The 24,368-nt window shown below is 46.0% G+C and overlaps 1 protein-coding gene across 3 annotated transcripts in view; it reads right to left on the minus strand.

The window, feature by feature from the left end:
* Nucleotides 1–4,123: 4,123 nt before the first annotated feature.
* The window catches only part of LARGE1 (LARGE xylosyl- and glucuronyltransferase 1), a 603,452-nt gene continuing 583,207 nt past the window's right edge, over nt 4,124–24,368 (minus strand). For all 3 annotated transcript variants that reach the window (XM_068561740.1, XM_068561739.1, XM_068561741.1), the window contains 3 exons: nt 12,151–12,297; nt 8,128–8,323; nt 4,124–5,723 (listed from right to left, as the gene is read on the minus strand). In XM_068561740.1, the coding sequence (XP_068417841.1) occupies nt 5,526–5,723; nt 8,128–8,323; nt 12,151–12,297 (541 nt within the window). In that variant the 3' untranslated portion in view covers nt 4,124–5,525. The remainder of the gene's footprint in view (nt 5,724–8,127; nt 8,324–12,150; nt 12,298–24,368) is intronic.

Raw genomic sequence — 24,368 nt, forward strand, 5'->3', positions numbered from 1 at the left:
GATCACTTCTATTGTCAGGTAATAAGGCAACAGAGTGGGGTGAGTGATGTGTCCTATGACAGTATGCACTGCCGTAGGGTCCCACCTATGGGACCATCTCAGCAATGCACATGCATACACATTGATGGTGAACCTTCTGAGTCCTGGCTTCTTCAGCACCATCTGCCATAAATGTTTATGTTACATCATATGCTATTTAATATTAATGAACTCAAAAAGCCACATATGCATATATATCTATTTTCTGAATTGCCCTGTATATGTGTACCTATGTCTCATTCAAAACACTAAGCCAGCAAGACAACTGTCTGTACCCTTCAAAAATGTCCTTGTCATAAGGTGCAAAAAAGGACAAAGGAATTGTTCCTGGTTAGGGACTACGGGCAACTAAGATGTAATATGTCTTGGACTGGATCTTGGGATCAGGAATGGGGGTGAGGGATAGGAGTGATAGGGGTTACTGATGTTAAGACACTCCTAGAACAATTGGCAGACTTTAAATGTAGACTGTATGTTAGATGATAGTACTGTAACAATGTTAAATTTCTTGAATTTGATCACTGCACTGTGGTTATAAAAGGAATGTCCTTGTTTCTTTAAACAAAATACATCCTAGAATATTCAGATTTAAAGGGGCAGGACATATACAATTCACTCAAATGTTTTAGAAAAAATATTATAGACAGATATGAAGCGTATGCGGCCAAATGTTAACAATTTGTGAACCTAAATGAAGGGCATACAAAAGTTATGTGTATTATTCTTGCCACTTTTCTGCACTGTAAGTTTAAAAATAAACTGTTTACATGAATGTAATATGGTGAAACTTATCTTGGCATTGTCTTTTTACTTTTCAGCTAACTAGATAATTCTACACGACATGAAAATAGACTGTGCCTGGTTCACTGCTGTATTCATGTGCCCATCACGGAGTAGATGCTCAGTTGTGTGGAATACAGAAGAAGTGACGAAGAGCATAATGAAATTATTCTGATGCCACTGCAGCCCTGACTTTCTTCCTTCAAAACCACAGCAGCATAACTTACCCAGGAATCTGTGAAGACTCTGCTCTGAGCAGGCCCTGTCAATCATTCTGTGTCAGCGTCCCGGCCTCATTGACCAGATGGTCTTGGTACCTTGGGAACCAAGTGGGAAACACTTCCCCAGCACTGACTGACATTCTTTCATTCCAGAAGATATTGTCTCTGAAGACTATCGAATGTGTTGGAATAAACCAATGACCAAATCCATCAAATATTCACAATCAGAAACCCTGCATCTTTGTGGTGCCCCCATTGTCTCCTTTCAGATATCATCAATCATTCCTTGAAATTAGAGAATGCTTACTAAGAACATTTTTGCTAAATGAATGAAAACAAGTCTGGTATGCCCGACACTAGATTCTACAGGTCTGAAACTTCTTAGAATGCATTTGGTAGATAATCGACTTTCCTAAACTTTAGTGGCATTAAATTGGAAAATAAACCCTTAGGATTAAAAAAGCAAGGGGAAAAAAAAGCATATCATCATGAACTACACGAAGATATGACTGGATAAGCCCGGCAGCCAAGCTGATTTCAGTATCGTATAAGGAGACAGCAGCGTAGGGTGGAGAGACGTGGGTTTCTGATGGCAGTTGGATTTTGGTTCAAATTCCAGCACCTCCATTCACAACCTGTGTGATTCGGGGTAAGTAACGTTAATTTCTCTCAGGACCGGTTCCATTAGCTAAATAATGGGGATAATGATAAATACCTTCCTTATATTATAATGTTGCTGTGAGGACCCATCAGCGCCAACGCCCAGAGAAGTCTTGGCTCAGTAAATGGTAGCTCTTGTTATCTTCACCAAGAGGGTGCGGGAGCCGTGTCTGAGAGGGGATTTTAATCACGTTTCTTCCACTAACACAGAGCTCCCTAAAGGCCTGGTGACCACAAATGAAGCCTTAACTCAAAGACAGTAGAGTCTTTGAAAGGAACAGAATTAAAGTAGGGTCTGTCCTTTCATGATGGGGTACAAAGAAGCTATTAGTCAACTCGGCAAATACGTCCTCTGTAAATCAGCTCAGTGCATTTGAGAGCTCACTTGGAAGCAGCATGCTGATGAGGTCCAAAGGGGAGCTTAAAACTTAGTGTCCCTACCTGTGCCATGTAATCTAGGAAATAACCCAGGAGAAGCATTCAGAGAATCAATTACTGCCCTCCTCGTTGACCTCAGCTGTCTAAATATGGTTATAGATTGCCCAGGTCTATTTCAAATGAATTTTTGAGAAAGTCCATGAGCATGGCAAGATCTGGAGCATCTAAGGAGGGGTTGCTGTCTAGGCTGTGTGGTTATTGGATGGATGGTGAAGGAGGACTAGGAATCTCATCCTCTTCCATAGGTTCAAATCCTCTTGTCTGCCAATATTTAGTATGTTTCTTTTCCACTGCGGAAGAGAGCATCATTGCAGATTACGTGGCTTTGGATTTTAAAAAGTAGTCTTGGGTTTAAGTTCTGATTCTGCCGTGTACCGACTATGTGAGTTTGGGGGATTTACTGAATTTCCCAGAGCTCACTCAGTTTCCTCATCAATCAACAGTAATAGCCACTTTGCTGTCTTGCCGCAAGGCTTCAACGAGCTACTGCATGCCAAAGGTCCTTTCACAGTGGTTACCCAATATATCTCGGCTCTCTCGGACACTGAATATTATGGGGGCTAAATGAGAGAATCCTTTCCTTCCTCCCAACTGAAAGCCAAGATGGTTTTGGCTTATTTAAGCATGAAAACATCAGGGTGCCCCATTTACAAGCGTCTTGTACCCTAGGGAACTGATACGAAGGAATCAGCATCTGTAGCAACTGCCTCTGCCCAAGTGGCTGCAGCTCCCCACACATGAACTGGGGCTGGCAAAGTGCTGCTGCCCTCAGTGTAAGTTCTGGGAATTCACGCTGTTGGTGCTGCAGACCTCAGCCTCCACTGGCTTGGCAGCCTCTGTGTGGAACTTGGGAATCAGCCAAGATCTGAGTTCTAGCCTTAAGTGAGACTAGCTTCAGAGTGTCAGGCGTCTGTCTTTGGGGAAATAGGATTTCCTCTTGTTGGTGTGGAGTGTCAGTTTCTGGCTTTAATAAATTCAGTGTACATGAAGCTACACCATCCTCCAATTTATACCTATTGTCTCAAAGTAATTAGCACCTTCCTTCATTCTCAGAGCTGACCCACTTCAGATGCTAGACTATATGGTCACAACTATACACACAGAAATGCACGTGAAAAAGCAAGGTGGCTGGGCATGATTCAGGGGCCATGAAAAAATTTTAAAAATAAAAAAAAGGCTTTAGGGAATAAAAAATTGATTTTCAACACTGAGGAACTAGAGCCGTCAGCATATGCAAGTTTGAGTGCCTGTGCGTGTGTGTGTGTATGCACAGGGGAGAGGAAAAAGCAGTGGTGTGCGGGTAGATGTTTAACAACCGGCTCTCAGGGTGGCAGGGCCCTGATTTGCGATGTTTTCTGATTTCCATGGTGTAAATACTCCAATCACGGATGATTTCACGCTACAAAGGTGATGTCACTGAACACAGGAGTACGAAAGAGATGTGCACAGTAAGTTCTCGTGAGCTGGTCTAAGCTGGCTCCCACACACCAATGGAAAAAGGAAACTTTAACATGAACTTTGAATACTTTTGTGATGTTTTCCTTTTTACAGTATTTATGTATAACTTTTGTAATAACAAATACTATATATATATGTAATTTATGTATGTGAGATATATATATACACACATATGAGACATATACACACACACCAACTTATGCATATCTGTGTGAGGATTAGTCCTAATAGTTTTCCTAAATTTTTCAGTAAATCTGAGTGAATGCACGTGACTGCGTAACACATTGAGGGCCTCTCATAAATCAGGCTGCTGCTGCAGCGTTTCATGATTAACAGGACAGTCGCCACGATTTACCTTGCTGGCCCACATCTGCTACCTAACACATCTGGCCTTCAGTATTGAGACAGAAGCTACATGGAAAATGTGAAAATGCTCTGAGGGTTGGAGCATGAAGTGAGATCTAACCTCAGGCAAAGAGAAAAAAGAGGTTCAAGTTCAAGCAATGAGCGAACACAACGGGAGAACAGAAAGTGTAAAGTTGCTGTTTACCGACTTTGCTCTCTACACGGAAGGGTGTCCAGTAGCTCCTTACAAGAGTGGGAGGGGAGCGGGGAAGAAACAGTCTGTACTTTCGTTTATTGATGCAGCGTTTGCTGGTCACACTGCAACTTGATACAAACAAGCCCGGCAGAGAGTAGGGCCCTGACTCTTGTTCTCATCAATGTAAACACAACATTAACATTGAAGATTCAAGAAAATGGCTAAAAAGTCCAGTGTCCCTTCAATCTGTGTAACGGTAAAGGTGCTGGCCTACCCTTGGATGGGTCCCTAAGGGAGCCTGAGGTCATGACCTCGTCCCAGCTGCAGCGGAGTGGACGTGAACACAGTGGAGCCCAACGCATTCTTCCCGAAGTTCTCCAAACGGGCTTGTGAATCTTCAGCACTGGGCTCGAGTGAATTATGAAAGTTCTTCTAAAGGCCTGAGAGGTTCGTACCTTTCGCGTGCATGGAAACCGTCCCTTTAAAGCCCTGTCCCCATGAATCAGTCACTGCCAATAGAAAACGTGACTGGTTGCGAAACAGCTGGTCTCTGTACTTCCACAGTGCCCATCATAGCCCCTGGATTCTGGAGAGTAGGGAATTCAGGGTCATGGGGCCTCGGTGACCATCCCGAAGAAGGCGACCCACGTAAATATTGGCCGTAGACTCCTGTCCTCCTTGTTGGGCCACTGCTGATTGATAGAGGGATGTCAGCTAAGGCAGCTGTTTTTCCTTCAGAGCCTTAAAGGATCAGGTTTTCTATTTGGGATTCCCGGACCAAAAATAAACAAATAAACAAAATCCCCCAAAACAAAACAAGAGTGACCTTGAGGATAAAGAACCAACCAATCCCCCCTCTAGGTCCTGCCAAGTACAGTGTCCCCACTGGGTTTTCCCAAACAGTTCTGATCATTGGTGGGCCCTCCTTTTGGATACCCAGTTGAACTGCAGGGTGAAGAAGAAAGTCTTCTCTGATGAAGAGACATTTTTTTGCTTTTATTTCCTTGGATGGCTAACCCCTACACCCTGCCTTCCCTTTTTTTTAAAAAAAAAAAAGCAATGAGAATACCCTGAAGACCTGCCTGGTGGTGCGCCTTTGCGGTAGGATAACCCCTTGCTCCCTCTCACCCTCTGTGTCCCATTCTTGGAGAGACCACATAGGTGGGCTGTTTTTCCACGCTCTGGGAGTGATGGGTCATGGGCCAGAGGGGGACTGGCCAGATCCTTGTCCCAGATCTCCGTAGGGAGGGCAGCTTTGTTGGGCCAAAGAGACAAATAAAAACAAACCAAAAACAGCGGTGCTCAATTTGAGTTTGAAGGCTGGGCCCCAAACAGCAAGTGGCTCTCCCCCTGTAGAACGTCTCTCCCTTGCGATGGGCTTCTTGGTGCTAGCTGTTGTTCTCGGCCGTGAGATATTTGAGGGCGGCAAAGCCGTAGCGGCGGGACATGTCCTGCTGAAACTCTTCCTTCAGGGTTTTGAGACAGATGCGGTATTGCTTGTTGGACCGGAACTTGGTGATGTCGAAGCTAGGGGCGTGAGGCATGTGGATCATGTACGCGTTGGGCAGCACGATGAATTCATACTCCTGGAAGCAGACAAGAGCAGTGTGAGACCTGCAGAGCCCCCAGTGATGTATGATGAACACCCAAGCGGATGGCCGCCTGACTAAGCGAAGGAGTAAGTGGTGAATGACACCAGTAAGCAGGACAGCACCACCATGTGGAGGGGAGCAGTTCAGCGCTGTCTCCATGACCTTGGACACATTACCTGGCTTCTCTGAGCCTTAGTTTTCCCATGTATAAAGTGAAAGTAATAATACCCACCTTGAGAGATGACCAGTAATGTATGGAGAGTGCTGGGCAGAGCTCATGGCCCATAAAAAATTCCTGATTAAGTGTGAGTACACACCCACATGTTTGCTCTAGAATGACACAAGCCACAGGAGACTCTCTTGCTCGATTAAGTGATGTCTGCTTATGTGACTTCTCATAGGGTTTGATGAGATTTAACTGTCTCGTCAGATTAGTACAAAAGAGGAGACAAAAAAGGAATGAGGAAAAAGATGCTTCACTGGACTGAAGCTCATCAAGAACAAAATTCTCAAAAACAAAACAAAAAACCCCCAACCAACAAAAACCAAACACCAAAATTCTCACCCACACAGCCTTACGACGGGTCATCGTATGGTATTCTCCACTTTGCAGAATACAGATAGGAACTCAGATAAAAGATAAAATGCCTCTAAATAGCCAATACAGGTGACATAAATTCAGGATGTGTAACTCAAAGGAGAACCAGCACAGCTGCACTCAGAATTACAGTCTCTGACTTTGGACAGAATGTCTGATAAGCTTTGGTCATCTAGCTTCCCAGCCCAGAGCAGATCAGCATAAACTCAAAGGGAAACATCAAGATGGGGAAAGGTGGCTGTTACAGGTGCAGGAATACTGACAGCAGCCAGAAATGACAGTTGATGGTGAGGAAGGAGTGAGAAAAACCATGAAAAGAAAATGCAAGAACTCCCAGGGCTTAGCTGTCTGGGATTTTTCACGTGGGGACAAAGAGCCCTACCAATCCCACCAGCTGGATTACCTGTCAGGTGTGTACTCATTATCTCCCTAAATCACTAGAAAGGGTAAAAATCACTAGAAATGGTAAAATTATGTTTGGCAAAGCAAGGAAAATATGCAACAAATTTTCAAGAGTTCTGTCAAAATTGTCTAAAACAAAGCCCAGGTCTGAGTGCTGGAAAAATTAACTTTATTGAACCAGTTCACCTCACCACACTGCCGGATGCACGAATATTATGACACTCCTCTCAAGCAGAAGCTGAGGCAGACTAAGCATTTCTGTTTGTGAGAAGCACTGGACCACCTCCAAGACTGAAAAAATGGACACTACAGGTCGTGCTCTCCGTTGTTAAATATGGACACTCTTCCATAACCTTCTATCTACATCAGTGCTTTGCAACCCTAGAGGCTTATTCAAATCACCTGGGACTGCTCTCAAACACACCGGAACTGTTGGAAAGTTCTCCAGGTGACTCAGGGCAGCCAGCACTGGGCATCAGTTGCTTTTTCTGAATTCAGGATGCCCCTGTTGAGAAATATTTACACTGCGCTCCGAGAGGAGGTGCCTTGGGGAACAGCATACAGAGAGACCAAAGGGTGGGGTTGAGGGGCCTAAGCATCCTTCTCCTAACTGAACCAGAATAGCTTTGCTTTTGCTTGTTTGACACAGGGGTTGCCAAGCTGTGGTGTGTCTGGCCGGCTGCATGTTCTTTAATAAATAAAGTTTTATTGGAACACAGCCACGTCCATTCTTTAGATACTGTCTACAACTGAACGACAATGGCAGAACTGAGTAGTTGAGAAAGAAACCTGTAGGTCCCACAAAGCCTCCGAAATTTACTATCTGGTTCTTTGGAGAAAAGCTTTGCAGACCCCTGGTTTAACCTATTAGAATTCTGCAGATTTCTTTTGAAGTAGGTGCTCAGTTAAGTATTAGCTGAATGAATGAAAAGGTGTCATGATTAAATACAGCCTGAAAATCATCCCTCTTTTAGTTACAGGGTAGAATAAATAGCTGCTCCTCAGCTGCGTGCTTTGTGTCATTTATACCGAACTCCTAGAACGCTTTGTGTCAGTTACATGACTCACAGGCTGAGTGATGAATGGTCATCATTTGCTTGTCTTCATCACTGGGTTGAATGAGGATGAGGGGGTGAAATGGTTTGTCACAGGACACTCACATGTGCCTGAGTCCTGGCTGGGAACCCAACTGTCTGTTACTCAAGGGAGAAGAAAGAGAAAAGGTTTGGGAATCAACAGCCCTGAGAGTGAGTACTGTCATCTTCTCACTCTAGATCCCTGAACACGTTGTGTTCCTTCTCTGGTCCCCGCGTCTTATCTCCAAGGCCCTTCCGGCTTTAAGATCCAGGCCTCCCCTTTCCCCACAGCACCGGGTCCATAACGTCCCACTCTTCTCACCTGGGCATCCAGTTCCATGATGTGGGCCACCTTGTTCCAGCCAAAGCCCACAAACCTCCGGTCGTACTCAGGGCAGTCCCGTCTCACGACAACATACGGCTCGAAATCGGCCTCCCACTCAACCCGGTAAGGCGTGGTGGCGGTCCGCCACTTGGCAAAGTTTGTGGGTGCGTGGCCTTTAGTCCAGACGTGGTACCTGGGACACATGGAGAAAAGCCACTGAGTGGAGGGAAGGAAGCTCAGCTTTCCCAATGCTGCTGGTTTGGAGGACGAAGAGCTATGTGCTGATATAGTCCTTGTTGTGGGTTGAATTTTGTCCCCCGCTGCCCCCAAAAGCTATGTTCAACCCCTAGCCCCTAGTACCTGAGAACGTAACCTATTTGGAAAGAAGGTCTTTGCACATGTATCAAGTTAACAAGAGGTCATAGTGGATTACTGCAGGGTCTAATCCAAAGGCTGGTGTCCTTATAAGAGGAAATTTTGGATACGGAGATACACAGGAAGAATGCCATGTGAAGATGAAGGCAGAAATTGAAGTGATACACCTGCAAGCCAAGGAACGCCAAGGATTGCTGGCAACCACCAGAAGCTGGAAAGAGGCACGAAAGAAATCTTCCCTAGAGCCTTTGGAGGAAGCCAGGAACTACCATCACCTTGATTTTGGACTTCTGGCTTGCAGAATGGTGAGAGTAAGTTTCTGCCACTTTAAGCCACCCAGTTTGTAGTACTGTGTTACAGCAACGAATACAGTCCACTATCTACATCCTTTACTAATGAAGAGGCTATCACTATGAAAGGGTACATGACTTTCTGGAATGCTCTCTGTCATTTATATGGAACTGCATGTTAGTCTGTAATAGGGTCATTCCTACCAGGGACCATTGTGGAAGGCAGAAGACTCTCTTCTGGGTGACCCTGCCCTTGTATAATGTTCTCCCTCTTGAGGCAGAACCTGTGACTATGGTATCACCTCTGTGATTATGCTACATTATATGGCAAAAGGGATTTAGTACATGTAATTATGGTTACTAATCAGTTGACTTTAGATTAATTACAAGGGAGATTATGGGGGGTGGGCCTGACTTAATCATGTGAACCTTTAAATCTGAGTCTGGAAGAAAGCAAAACGCCATGCGTGAGATGCCTATGGGGGCCACATGGCAGGCCTACAATGACAAGGAAAGGAATTCTGCCAACGACCAGTGAGCCTGGAGGAGAACCACACCCTCTAGGGACAACTGCAGCCTTGCCCACACTTTGATTTCAGCCAAACGAAACCCTAAGCAGAGAATCCAGACATTCCATGCTTGGACCTCTGACCCTCAGAGACTGAGAGATAATAAATTTGTATTGTTTTGAGCTTCAAAACTTGTGGTAATTTGTTATATAGCAGTAAAAATGAAGACAACCATACAAAAATAATGATAATAAGCCAGTATTTAGTAAGCACTTACTCTATACTGGTTATATTGTACATGCTATGCCTATAGTTTTAAATTCTTATTACGTGCCCAGTGTCAAGTTACAAATAGCAGTGGCGGAGTTGAGATTCAAACCTAGGCAGCCTGGCTCAAGGGCCAGGACCTTTAACCACTATGCTGGGTTACCTCTCTTATATGTCACTGTCACCGCACTCTCTGGCCTATATCTAGAGCAAGTAGTCAATGGCTGTGCACTAAGTTGAACAGATTAATGAATGAATGAGCACTCTAAAAACTTGAGAGGTACCTGAGACAGAAGCCAGTTAGTGGGGCAGGAACGTGCCTCTGGAAGCTACAAAGAGATGGCAGGAGGCTGAGACTCTAGTGAAACAGCAGATGGGGCCCAAGAAAAAGAACATTCTAGAAAGAAAAGCTTCAGAAAATGCCCCAAGAAACCTACTGTCAGACCAGTAGACAGTGGTCTCCAGGACTTGCTTTCTGAGACCATCCTCAGCCTCCAAACACAGTGATGAGAGAGATTTCCTGGGTACACCTTGTGGGATGTTGCTTAGAAGAGACGCGGGGCACTCTGCTTTGAGCAGAGGTTCTCCAGCGTGAGTGTGTATCAGAATCCCCTGGAGGACTATTTTCTAACAGATTTCTGGGTTCCACCCCCAGAGTTTCTGATCCAGTAGGTCTGGGGTGGGGCTTGAGACCTGGCATTTCTAACAAGCTCCCAGGGGATGCTGAGGCTAGTGGTCCAGGGACCACACTCAGAACCGCTGCCCTGGAGGACGGATGTGTAGGTGTGTGGGTGATTTCTCATTCCAGGTGCAGGGCGGAGTAGGTTTCAGCTGCTAGGAGGCTTAAGAGTTCATCGTTTGGAGTGAAGGTGACAAAAGCAATTTCTCGGAGGGAAGGTCTGTCGTTTAGCACTTGGCATGGTGGCTTGCAAGCTGTTGGCCAGAGCAGCAATCACGGACACAGCAGGCCAAACCCCAGCTCTCAGGCCCACGGACTTGGCCTTGAAATGAGTTCTTAAATAATCTGGGGATGGAGATGGAAGGAAGGATGTCTTGGAAATTTGCCGGGTGGTCAGCTATCAGGCTATGGCATCTAGAGCCTCTATTTTTGCATGCATCTTCAAACACTGGTAAGAAAATTCAGGACTTGATCAGTGGTCTGACGGTACTTCGGTTAAGGGCACAGGCTCTGTAGTTCCTCAGACCTGGGCTGAATCCGGGCTCTGTCATGTACTGGCTGTGTGGCCTGGCAAGTTATGTAGCCTCTCAGAGCCTCGGTTTCTTTATCTGTAAAATGGGGACAACATATCTGCCTCATGGATTTGTTGTGAGGATTAAAGGAGGTGATCACAGTGCCTGGCTCATGTTAAGCACTCAATAAACGGTAGTTACTGTTTTTTTCCAAAAAGAAAGGAGGATTGGTTGGTGGAGTATTAACTCTTTGAGGCTACTTTCCAGAATTCTGGAGGGAGGAAGAAGGCTGGAGTTTGAGTCCTGGCTCCCCCAGGACCACTCCACTCCTCAATTCCTTTATCTGTATAAAATGTGAAAAGGCAGCATCTCTGAATCGTTGCATGAATAACCTACCTGATAAAATTACTTCACAAAATAATGTTTGAGAAAACCTTCCAGAAACTTCTAGTGACTTAACAGTGGTATGAAAACCTAAGTTATTATGATCTTTCCAATAAAATTCAGATTGCCTAGAAATGTATGTTCTTTAGCTCAAAGGAAGTGTTGGCCATTCTTACACGGTTCAAAAGGGAGGTCTCTCTTTAAAATGGAAGCAGAAGGAAGGCGCAGCTCTCTCTTTCTTCCAACTGCTCTGTCAAGAGACCGAGCAGGATTCCTACTCCCCACCCCCCCAGGGGTGCGACCCTTAATGCTGTAGCCTGTCCCCTGCAGACAGAAGCCATCGGCGCCTGTGCTATCCTGCAGACTCTCTGGGCCCTTTGGACAGGCGGAAGGGTAGCTCTTCTGCGATGTTTCTGCAGGACTCAGGGGTCTAGGAAATCAGGGAAATGAAGGGTTTGTTCGAAACTGTCACTCGGGCAACAGGAAAGTCAGCTGCCGCATCTGTTGTGTCCAACCTTGGAGTCACCTTGATGACTTTAGTGGCTGAAGCTACTGCTGCCCATCCCAGGCCCAAGGACCTCGGAGAACAGACCACCCACAAGAAAAAGGGAGACGGCCTCCACGGCACTAACACGACGAAACGCACTTACCAAATGACTGAATGGACAAACAAACCAAGAGAGGAATCAGAGCCGGGAGACAGGAGCGGAACTTAAACTGAGTGAAGTAGGAGAAGAAATAAGCCGACTGCCCTGCCCAGCGCTCCTGTCCTTGCATGTGGACACACAGGTCGATCACACATGTACAAAAAGCGCATGGCACGTGGGAAGAGAAACAACACTCCAAGCACACAGTTTGGGGCCAGCGGTGCTTTTTTTGGCCTTAAAATGGTCTAATGCCAGCGACAACTGTCTGGGCCAGCAGCTCTGGCGCCTGGGTTCCCAGGAGCGAGAAGGGCTTCAGGCTCCCCCCTCCCCCAGGAGGCAGCAGTGAGGGCCACTCACCTGAACGTGAAGAGGGTCCCCATGTCCAGCATCGACAGCAACTCTGCCTTCGACTTGGGGAAGGAGAGCCGGTAGCGCAGCGTCTCGAACGCAGGGACGATCATCACCTTCTTGGTGTTGGCAAGGTCGAGCTGGATGACAGACTTCCTGGAGAGTGGGCAGGAAGAGAGACAGGGTCCTTGTGATGCCAGGCAGAGGCCTTCCCCACGGGACGGCGTGGAGGTGGTTGGCACAGGGAGGGGTCAGCCTCTCGGGTTAAAGATGGGGGATCCGAGGCCCGGGGAGGCCAGGTGGCTGGTCCAACGCCACTCGGGAGCCCTGCTGTCTCTGGACCAGAGAGCAGAGTCTTCCTGGAGAGTGAACAGAGAGGCTGGGGACCCTTCCTCACTTTCATAGCGTGTGCCCCTGTCAGAGCCAAGTGCAAAAGCCAAGTGTCTGGGATGCACAGGGTTTGGAGATCTGCCTACTTGCTGGGTCCGCTGCGTCGGCCACATGCTCCTAGTGCACCACTGGCCACAGGAGAGTGGGACATAAAGCTAATGAGGTGATCACCAACTTGGGCATTTGTGGGTCCCGTCTCTGTGACTCTTCAATCCTTTCACTCCTTCACATCCCGAGCCTTCAAACTGGCCAGACACACCCCACGCAGCCAGCAACCAATGCACCAGAGCTCTGCCATCCCTCGTCCTCTCATTCACTCCTGGCCTTTGAGCCTGGCCTTCTGCTTCTCTGAGACCCATGTCCTGCCTCCTGGATTTATCTGCCATGGCCCAGCTCTGTGGCCATCCTCTGAAAGAGAGAAAGGCCCAGAAAGGTCACAGTGCACGAGGCTTGCAATGAACACAGACAGGATTTAAATCCTGGCTCTGCCACTTTAGGAGTCTTGCCATATTGTACAAGTGATTTAGCTTCTCACGACCTCAGGTTCCTCCCTAAGATGGGGCCATAATAACTCGCCCCTGAGCTGCTGTGGAGACCGGACAAGGTAATAGAAATACTAGTACTGTTTGGTACACCTGGCACATGGCAGGCTGGAAGCGACAAATGGTCCCTATTACACGGCAGTGCTGTCCTCTTCCCTGGCTTCAACTTCCAGCATCTCTTTGGCCGTGGCTTTGATACTTCATGCGGGCTTCCTGCTCAGACCACGGACCCTCAGGTCTCAGGCCAGCCTGGGCTGTCTGCTCATTATCTCTGAGACAGAGAAAGCAGTCTCCCTTGGGGTAATGTGAGGCATTGAAGGCATTGTGCAAAAATACTGGAAGCAGCAGCCCTCCAAAGCAATACAATTGCTTACTGCTTAAAGTCACTTTCACTCAACAGGAGTCTGAGCCTGTGCATACGCAGGGACCCGGGCTGGTCTGCCAAGAGCCACCCTACAAGGAAGGAACATGTTAGCCCTGGCCAGCGTGGGACAAGAACAGAGCGGCGATCCAGGAAGAACGGCAGCAGCGTTTGGAAGCAACAAATGAGGGGGAACCGGGACCAGGTCAGGATAATAAGGACAGGTCTCGGAAACCACTCTTGGTTAAGGGGTCTCACCAGCTCCCAGTGCAGAGGGGGTGGTTGAGATAGACTGGAAATTGACGTGGGAATCCTCCAAATATCAGCTGCAGTTCACTCTTTATAATTATGCTTAAGTTAACTATATACCAAATAATACATGGCCCTCATGTCACTATTTCAGGGGAGATTTATAAACGATGACACCAAGATAGAACCTGGGTGAGCTATATGTAGCTGGTTGGAGGACCAGAGGTCTGAGTCACCCCGTTCTGGCCTGCATTTCTCTCTTTGTCTTCTCTGAGCAATGACTTCATCCAAACACCTGAGGTTTCCTCACTGATGGCCAGGCATTCTCTTTCATATCAACCCTACACTAGACATGGGCAGAGCTGGAGCTCATTACCTTTCCCCCAGGAGAGGTATGTACCTTATTTACAGATATGGGTGTTAGGGATGGGACATATGGGTCTAAAGAATACCCTTGGATCAAGATGGCGAAGCCCCTGGAGGGAGGAGGGAAGATGTCCCAGCACTAATGGGTGGTTGCTATTCATTCAACAATCACCGAGCACCTTCTACATGCCAGGCACTGTGCTTGGCACTTGGAAATACAGAACAAAACATCCAAAGTCTCTTCCCACCTGGTGCTTACATTCTCATCTGAAATGTCTCAGGATGCTTAAAGCCCAAGGGCAAGTATCTCTAAATTGGGGCTCGAGATTGCATTTACAGCTAATTATTTGAAGATATGATTGCTATGGAAATGGAGTGGGAGGCTAGGAGGGCTGAACTATGAAGGGAATGGTGAAGTGTACACATATACACAATAGATACAGAGATCTATGAACATGGACGTCTCTATCTATATAAACCCCAAATTACTATTATAGTCAAGGTTATTATAGAAGCCACTTCTTGGAATAGAAGATAATTCCCCCTCTCATGGTCCCCGTACACAGGGGCAGCTCTGAGCTATGCTGACACAGGTGAAGCCCTGGCCAGGGCCGGGTGTTCAGGGGTAGACACCTGGGCTGAGCAAGTCCGTTTCTCACTCTTGGAAATCTGAACAGATGCAGAGACTGGAGATCACAGAGCTGACTTGCACTAACATCAGGCAACACTCCAGAGGTTTCTGAACTTCTACTGCAGAGGGGCCCGGAGCTGCCCAGGGTTAATTATGGTCCCAAGTATTGGTTTTCCAAATCCTACTTTGATTCCATAAGATAAACCATTCAACATTTTCCCCCCTTTGATTTCTTTTCAGTTTAATTAAGTGCCTAGCACTGGTGTCTGTTGCTTGCAACAAAACCACCAATATATTGCAAGGCCCAGAGTGAGCAGACCCAGTCAGCAGCATGCCCTACAAAACTGAGTCCTAGAAAACCTTATTTCCCTCTGCACAGAGAGCATCAGACTCTCAAGTGTTTTCTGTAAATTCCCTTTAACCTCGCTAAAACACAAAATGCCACGGAGATGGATTTGTCACTAGACAGGTCCGTTTCAGCCTCAGTTCAAGGAGGCTTTGATACCGATGTCCTGAATGGGTCTCATTATGAAGTTGTTTCAGCAACAAAGTGGTTTCAGGGCACCAACTCTAAGCACATCTGTTCCTTGAGATGGTAATGGCAGCCTGGGCTTTCCTGCACTGTGTCCTGCTAGCACATACTACCTTGGCTGGGCCTGCTGACCACCTGGAGTTGCATGGTCTGTGGCCATGCTCTACCTGGAAAGCGAGTCTAGCAGGGGATGGAGTGTTTCCAGTGCAGAATCCTCCAGGAGCAGGGGAGGGCAGGATGGCGAGGTGGGAAGGCTGGCCTGGGAGCCAAGAAACCTGCGTTCTGCAGCCAGCTCTGACCAGCTGAGTGGTTCTGGGTCCCATCATTCATCTCTCTGAGACTGGTTAATCTAGAGTATTCAAACCGAAGATTTTGGAAGGCAGTCTGGTGCAGTAGTAACCAGGCAAACTTGGCTTCTAGCTGACTCCACCACTCCTCTTGGGCAAGTCACTTGAACCCTTCTGAGTCTCCGAGTTCATGCATGGGGTAAATATTTTGATGAGAAAAAGCACACGGTGCATGCAGAAGTGCTGGTGCAGTGCCTGGCACACACTACGTGCTGACTACACGATGCCTGCCGTTCCTGATGGTTAGTTTTATGTGTCAATTAGGCTGGGCTGTGGTGCCCAGCTGGATGGTCAAACAGTCGGTCCTGGCCAGGGCTTCACACGGGGAAGCACAGCTCAGAGCTGCCCCTATGTACAGGGACCATGAGAGAGGGAATTATCTTCTATTCCAAGAAGAGGCTTCTATAATAACCCCATTTTGCCTTAGAAGCAGGTCTAGATGTTGCTGTGAAGGTATTATGTGGATGTGATTAACATTTAGAATCAGCTGACTTTAAGTAAAGGCCCTTACCCTTGATAAATGTGGGTGGGCCTCCTCCAATCAGTTGAAGGCCTTCAGAGCAAAAACTGAGCTTAACTGGGAAAGAAGGAATTCTGCCCCAAAACTGTCACAGAGAAATCCTGCCTGAGTTTCCAGCCTACTGACATGCTCTATGGATTTCGAACTCGCCAGTCGTCACAATTCCTTAAAATCACTATCCAGCCATCTAACCATCCTACGGTTCTGTTTCTCTGAAGAATACTGATTGATCCACTTGCCCTTGTCCAGGACCCCTTCAAAAATATTCACAAACCTACTAGAACGTTTTTGGACTGAAAACTTGTAAAAGACACCCTAGGTATCTACAGAAGTAAATGAGAAACCCGCTGGTATAACCGAGCACAGCAAACACAGTGACTCAGAGGCAGCTGGCACCGGGTTCAGGTCCTGCCTGCCACCCTCCTGTGACCCTGGCGACACTGTAGTCACAGGCTCCCCATCTGTAAAATGAAGGTAACACTCCTCTCTTACCAATCGGAACTGCTGTGAGGATGAAATAATCATTTAGAGCCAGGCATGCGCCTGACTTGGAATAACTGAGTAACAAATGAGCTTGCGTCCCCTTTCCCAGCTCAGCTTCCCAGTGGGCCTGGTGCAAGAGAAAGTACGAGGGCAGAGGGTTCAGAAAAGGCCACAAACTGCCCACAACCAGGACAGATTTTCTGGCTTGCCAGCCTGCTTGTCTATGGAGACAGAGTTTATTTGATTTCGGTCTCCAGCCAGCTCCCCGAGTCCTCCCTCATGTCAAAAACAATTCAGGTGTTTCTGACAGAGTAAATTCATCCCTTCCAGTCTGGCGGAGCCGACCTGGTAGCAAACCGTGAGCTGGGTGGTGCCTGTCTTCCAAGTCCCCCATCTCCTCTCCTGTGCATCTTTTCCCCTCAGCCTCTCGTGCTAGTTTACTCAAGTATGCAAATAGTTTATGGCCTTTTTTGCTCCCATTTGGTAAAACTGGTGACCGGGTTTGGCGGGGGGGGATGTGAGTAGCAAGGCTTCCTGCGCCAGTTGAGGGGACGGAGGTGGGCAGAGACTGCAGGCGTTCATGGGGCTTAGCGCTAAGTTGAAGAAACAGCACGAAAGGGTACACTGTTAGGTAGATGGGCTTCCTGGTGCTTAAAACGACCAAACCTGAAGACTGACCCTGGCAGTTGACTGCGTATGCACAAACATGCATGCACACGTGCACGCGCACACACACACACCCTCTCTTCCTCTCTAACTCCATCCTTTGCCCTAGGGGCAGGTCTCTGTCACCAGGAAAACAGCCCAGGTTCCTGGCATGAAGAGATTATGGGAAAGTGTCTCAGAGAAATAAGAAACAGGGATACACTGTGTGGTTCTAATGACGTCACCTCATCAGTGGTGAAGATGAGGGCGCTGAGGCTGCGAGGCTTAGGTTTGCAACCCGGCTGCTTACTTAACCTCTTTGTTCCCCAGTCTCTGTCTATAAAGATGGGGATGGTGATCACAGCATTAATCTCAGAGGGTGTTTGTGAGGACTGAATGAGTTCCTATACATAAAATGCTTAATCCGTGCCTGGCAGGTGACAAGCACTGATGTGCGCTGGCCATCGGCATGAGTGCCCACCCCTCTTCTCATGCCAGCCTGACCGTGCTCATAAAGCCTGGCGCCCACCCTGGATTTTCCCACTTTGCTCTTTCATTGGTTCCTCACTTGTTCCACTCTGTGCCAGGCACTGTTGGAGCACTTGGGATACACTGGTAAATAGAACAGGCAGAAATCCCTGCCCTCGTGGGGCTGACATTTTACAGGTGGGGGACAGACGAGAAGAACAAATAGTGAATCACATAGTGTGTTGGAAAGTGAGACCTGCTGAGAGAGAACGGAGCTGGGTGAGGGGTGTTAGGAACGCCGGAGGTGGAGAATGGGTTGTACTTTTTAAATAGGCAGGCGTCATGGAGAAGGGGATATCTAAAACAAATACCTGGAGTAAGTGAGGGAGCATGCCATGTGGTGACCTGGGTTAAGAGCTTTCTGGGTTAAGGAAACAGCCAGTGCAAAGGTCCTAATGACAAGAGCACAGTAAGGAACAGAGAGAGTACCTAGGAAGGGGACCAGAAAGGCCATGGGGGAGGGAGAGGGTGCTGCAGATCATACAGGGCCTTACAGATCCCTGAAGGGTGTGGTGGGCAAATGCCTCCCCCGCCTCTCCCCCAGTGATAACCACCTCCTAATCCCAGGAACCTGCAGCTATGTTACCTTACACAGCAAAAGGGACTCCGCAGATGTGACTAAGGATGCTGAGATAGGAAGGTTATCCTGGATTATTCAGGTGGATGCAGTGTAACAGAGAGGATCCTTCTAAGAGGGAGTTAGGAGGCAGAGGCTGGAGTGACACGGCCACAAGCCCAAGAAGGTGGGTGGTCTCCCAGCAGCAAGAAAACAGATTCTCCCCTAGAGCCTCCAGAGAGCAGCCCTGCTGACACCTGGATTTTAGCCTCCACAGACCCTTTTCAGCATCCTTACAGCAGCAACAGGAAACTAATACAAAGGTCTTGAGATCTTCCTCAGTGAGATGGGGAGCCACCAGGGAACTCTGAGCTGGGGAGTCAGAGGATCTGTTTTCTGTGTTAGAAGAATCACTCTGCTGATGTGTTGAGAGCCGACTGTAGGGTCGCCTGGGTAGAAGCTGGGAGGTCAATCACGGGGCCCTTGATGTAATACAGGTGCTACCTTATGGGGTGGCCAGATATTCCGATGTTTCAAGAGGAGCCAACTAAAACGATTTTCAACCCTTGTGGGGAATGGGTCTCTCTCAGGGGCTGCCAGTTCGAAGAGAGGCTGAAGAGTGAGAAAAAGAACATGATCTTCTGCATCAGACGATGCTGATTCTATCTCAACACCACTTTACTAACCGTGTAATCATGGGCAATTTTCTTAACTCTGGGCTTCTGTTTCCTTATCTTGATGATAACAAATACTTCACAGGCTTGGTTATTAAGAGAACTAAGATAATATATTCATTAATTAGTGAATATTTATGAAGCCAGACAGAAATATTGAGTCCAGAGCTGGGTGAACAGATATAACCTCTGTCCTGACAGAGCCCAAAGTGGAGGGAGGGAGAGAGGCAGAAGTGTAGGCTCTCTGGTGTGGAACTTCCCATCACTGAGCTGTGTCCTTTTCATTTTTTCATAGAGACAAAAAGTATACTAAAGATTATCAGGCACTGAGCAGAGAGGGAATGGGGAGTTATTGTTCAACGGTTACAGAGTTTCAGTTTTGAAGGCACAAAGAATTCTGGAGATGGATGATGGTGATGGCTGCAAAACAATGAGAATATTCCTTTAATGCCACTAAACTATACACTTAATGTATAGATGGGTTAAGATGATACATTTAAAAAAAATTTTAACTTTATTGGAGTACAGTTTTATAATGTGTTATTTTCAGGTGTACAGCAAAGTGATTCAGTTATACATATACATATATTCATTCATTTTTAGATTCTTTTCTCATATAGGTTATCACAGAGGATTGAGTAGAGTTCCCTGAGCTATACCGTAGGTCCTTGTTGGTTATCTATCTTATACATGGTAGTGTGTGGGTGTTTATCCCAAGCTCCTGATTTATCCCTCCCCCTCCACCTTTCCCCTTTGGTAACCATAGGTTTGTTTTCAATATCTGTAAATCTGTTTTTGTAAATAAGTTCATTTGTATCTTTTTAAAAAAAAGATTCCACATATTAGTGATATCATGTGGTATTTGTCTTTCTCTGACTTCACTTAGTATGATAACCCCTAGGTCCATCCATGTTGCTGCAAATGGCATTGTTTCATTCTTTTTTTTATGGCTGAGTAATATTGATTATATATATATACCACATCTTCTTTACCCATTCATCTGTGGATGGACTTTTAGGTTACTTCCATGTCTTGGCTATTGTAAACAGTGCAGCAATGAACATTGGGGTGCATGTATCTTTTTGAATTATGGTTTTCTCTGGATATATACCTCAGAGTGGGATTGCTGAATCATATGGTAGTTCTATTTTTAGATTTTTAAGGAAACTCCATACTGTTCTCAGTAGTGGTTGTATCAATTTACATTGCTACCAATAGTGTAAGAGGGTTCCCTTTTCTCCACACACTCTCCAGCATTTATTATTTGTCAACTTTTTGATGATGGTCATTTTGACTGGTGTGAGGTGATACCTCATTGTAGTTTTGATTTGCATTTCTCTGATAATTAGTGATGTTGAGTATTTTTCATGTGTCTATTGGCCATCTGTATGTCTTCTTTGGAGAAATATCTGTTTAGTTCTTCTGCCCATTTTTCAATTGGCTTGTTTGTTTTTTTGACATAGAGCTACATGAGCTGTTTGTATATTTTGCAGATTAATCCCTTGTTGGTCACTTCATTTGCAAATATTTTCTCCCATTTTGTGGGTTGTGTTTTCGTTTTGTTTATGGTTTCCTTTGTTGTGCAGAAGCTTTTAAGTTTAATTAAGTCCCATTTGTTTATTTTTGTTTTTATTTTCATTACTCTAGAAGGTGGATTAAAAAAGATACCGTTGTGATTTATGTGAAAAAGTGTTCTGCCTATGTTTTCCTCTAAGAGTTTTATAGTGTCCGGCCTTACATTTAGGTCTTTGATCCACTTCGAGTTTATTTTTGTGTATGGTGTTAGAGAATGTTCTAATTTCATTTTTTTTACATGTAGCTGTCCAGTTTTCCCAGCACCACTTATTGAAGAGACTGTCTTTTCTCTGTTGTATATTCTTGCCTCCTTTGTCGTAGATTAATTGACCATAGGTGCACGAATTTATTTCTGGGCTATCTTGTTCCATTGATCTATATTTCTGTTTTTGTGCCAGTAACATATTGTCTTGATTACTCTGGCTTTGTAGTATATAGTCTGAAGTCAGGGAGTCTGATTCCTCCAGCTCTGTTTTTCTTTCTCAGGATTGCCTTGGCTATTCGGGGTCTTTTATGTTTCCATATAAATTCAAAATTTTTTTGTTCTAGTTCTGTGAAAAATGCCATTGGTTGAGCTGTGTTCTAAAAAGCAGAAGTGGGACTTCCCTGGTGGCGCAGTGGTTAAGAATCCGCCTGCCAATGCAGGGGACACGGGTTCGAGCCCTGGTCCGGGAAGATCCCACATGCCACGGAGCAACTAAGCCCGTGCGCCACAACTACTGAACCTGCGCTCTAGAGCCTGCGAGCCACAACTACTGAAGCCCGCCTGCCTAGAGTCCGTGCTCCGCAACGAGAAGCCCCTGCAATGAGAAGCCCGCACATCGCAATAAAGAGTAGCCCCCCCCTTGCCTCAACTAGAGAAAGCCCGTGCACAGCAACAAAGACCCAATTCAACCAAAAATAAATAAGTAAAAAAAAAAAAAAAAAAGCAGAAGTTAGCCACTCAGGGGAGGGGGTTCAAGGTATTTGCAAAATTTGGAAATAAGAAAGCATATAGGATTCAGGGGAACTGAATTCCTTAGAACACACCTGGTACATTGTAAGTGGTCAATAAACAGTAATCAAAAGTGCTTGTATTACTTCAACGTTTCAGTAACAAGCACTGTGCCAGGCACTTTATAGGCATTACTCCTTGAATCATTGCTGATAAACTATGACATAAGTACTAGTATTCCCAGTTTACTGAAGAAGACATTCAAACTCTGAGAGGTTAAGTAATTTGCCTTAAAACAACAAATGATGATGATGATAAAATCATCATTGTATGAATTAAGGCTGCACCAGTGTAGAAATAACCTGGAAAGATCAATAATCACAGGATCTATGTGGACCAAGTCTGTTAATGTGGTGACTTTGCAGCTAGAGCAATGAGCTTCTTGGAGCCCATGGATTAAGGCAGTTGGTGGGAGAGGTTAGGAAGGGGACGGAGGGAGATGGCAGGAGGCTGCAGCCTGCACGCTGATGCTCCTTTGGTATCCCAATGGTGGATCCCACGTTGTAGCAGCTAACTGGGCAGAGGCCACAACACAGGTAGCGTTTGGAGGTGCAGAGACGGGTGTTGACCTCCTGGCTTACTGCGCCTCCTGTGCTGGTGATTTTTTTTTTCTTTATCATCCACTAGCTTCTCTAACAACTAGTCTGCCTCTGACTCCTTGGATCAGGCCAAGGTTGGCAATGGCCCCTCATTGTCAAATCCAACAGACTTCTCCTTTCTCATCTTTCTTGACTTTTCTCTGCACTTGGTGCTAAAGACCACTCCCGCTGCCCTTAGCTTTAGAACAACGTCCCAGAATTCTGGAGAACATCTTCCCACCCTCTTGGGCTTTGATCAGGGTAATTGTTTTATGCATTAGCCCTCTTGATGCTGGCTACCATCTGGACACATCTCGTTGCCCCTACTCCCTGGGCAGGGATGGAGATCCTCACTCTCTAGACACGAGAGCTTCCACTCCTATAACAGAAGTGGTTGGGCTGATTTCTTTGTGTTGGTGCAATGCATGGGTGAGGCTGGTGCTGACAGGTGACAAACTGCTCGGAACCATGGGGCCGAAGGCACTAGGGCTGCCGTCAGGATGCCCGGAGAGAATGAGACGTCGGCTCTCAGAGCCTCGGATGTCCACAGCCTCAAATGTCAGAGAGCCCACTGTTTGTTTAATCAACCCTGTGTTGTAAGGAATCCAAGCAATGCTCATACAAGTTCCCAGGACTCACTCACAGGCAAGTTATATTAAAAGGAATGGGAGGAGGGAAAGAAATTTGTGCTGGAGTGTGTGTCTGTTTCTGAAACCCCAGAACAGTATCACGCTTTCTCTTAAGGCTTTGTGTGCAGCCAATTAGAGAACTTTGCTTCCCTGCACCTCCCCTGCCCACCTCTGTTGGCCTTGATGTGTCCCCCTTGACAATGGGGCTACATCTTCTTTGGGACTGGTTCATCCTGGACTTTTCTTTTTAATTTTTATTTTATATTGGAGTACAGTTGTTTTACAATGTTGTGTTAGTTTCAGGTGTACAGCAAAGTGATTCAGTTATACATATACATGTATCCATCCTTTTTCAGATTCTTTTGCCATATAGGTTATTACAGAATACTGAGTAGAGTTCCCTGTGCTATACAGTAGGTCCTTGTTGATTATCTATTTTATATATAGTAGTATGACTATGTTAATCCCAAACTCCTAATTTATCCCTCCCCACTTCCTTTCCACTTTGGTAACCATAAGTTTGTTTTTGATGTCTGTCTGTTTCTGTTTTGTAAACAAGTTCATTTGTATCATTTTTTAAGATTCCACATATAAGTGATTATCATATGGTATTTGTCTTTCTCTGACTTACTTCACTTAGTATGATAATCTCTAGGTCCATGCATGTTGCTGCAAATGGCATTATTTCATTCTTTTTTATGGCTGAGTAATATTCCATTGTATATATGTGCCACATCTTCTTTATCCATTCCTCTGTCCATGGACACTTAGGTTGCTTCCATGTCTTGGCTATTGTAAATAGTGCTGCTATGAACACCGGGGTGCATGTATCTCTTCAAATTATGGTTTTCTCTGGATATATGCCCAGGAGTGGGATTGCTGGGTCATATGGTAGTTCTATTTTTAGTCTTTTAAGGAACCTCCATACTGTTCTCCATAATGGTTGTACCAATTTATATTCCCACCAACAGTGTAGGAGGGTTCCCTTTTCTCCACACCCTCTCCAGCATTTATTGCTTGTAGATGTTTTGATGCTGGCCGTTCTGACAGGTGTGAGGTGATACCTCATTGTAGTTTTGATTTGCATTTCTCTAATAATTAGGGATGGTGGGCATCGTCCTGGACTTTTTTGCTCACCGAGGATGGCGGGTGGTGGCAGTAGTAATAACATGCAGAGTGCCTGCTTATGTACCTATCAGCTCTGCTAGGCTTGAGGTCAAGGATAAGCCTTGTTCATGGTTATGTTTCTAGCTCTGGCACTGTGTCAGGCACACAGCAGGCATGCAATAAATACGCAGGGAATGAAGGAATCAATTTGCAGTTGTCTTATGTGAGAGAGAGGGTGGTACTGTGAAGAGGGCCCTTTGGAAGCAACGGAGCTGGGTGGCAATTATAGTTCTGCCACTTAAATACATACGACTTTTGATCAAGTTTATCTTTTGCATTTAAAAAATGATAACGTTTGTGATTAAAAAAGATAACATTTGGGGACTTCCCTGGTGGTCCAGTGGTTAAGACTCTGCACTTCCACTGCAGGGGGCGTGGGTTCGATCCCTGGTTAGGGAACTAAGAGCCCGCATGCCAGCAGAGCATGGCCAAAACAGAACAAACAAAAAACCCAAAAAAC

Source organism: Eschrichtius robustus, chromosome 13, assembly GCF_028021215.1.
Source record: "Eschrichtius robustus isolate mEscRob2 chromosome 13, mEscRob2.pri, whole genome shotgun sequence".
Classification (NCBI taxonomy): domain Eukaryota; kingdom Metazoa; phylum Chordata; class Mammalia; order Artiodactyla; family Eschrichtiidae; genus Eschrichtius; species Eschrichtius robustus.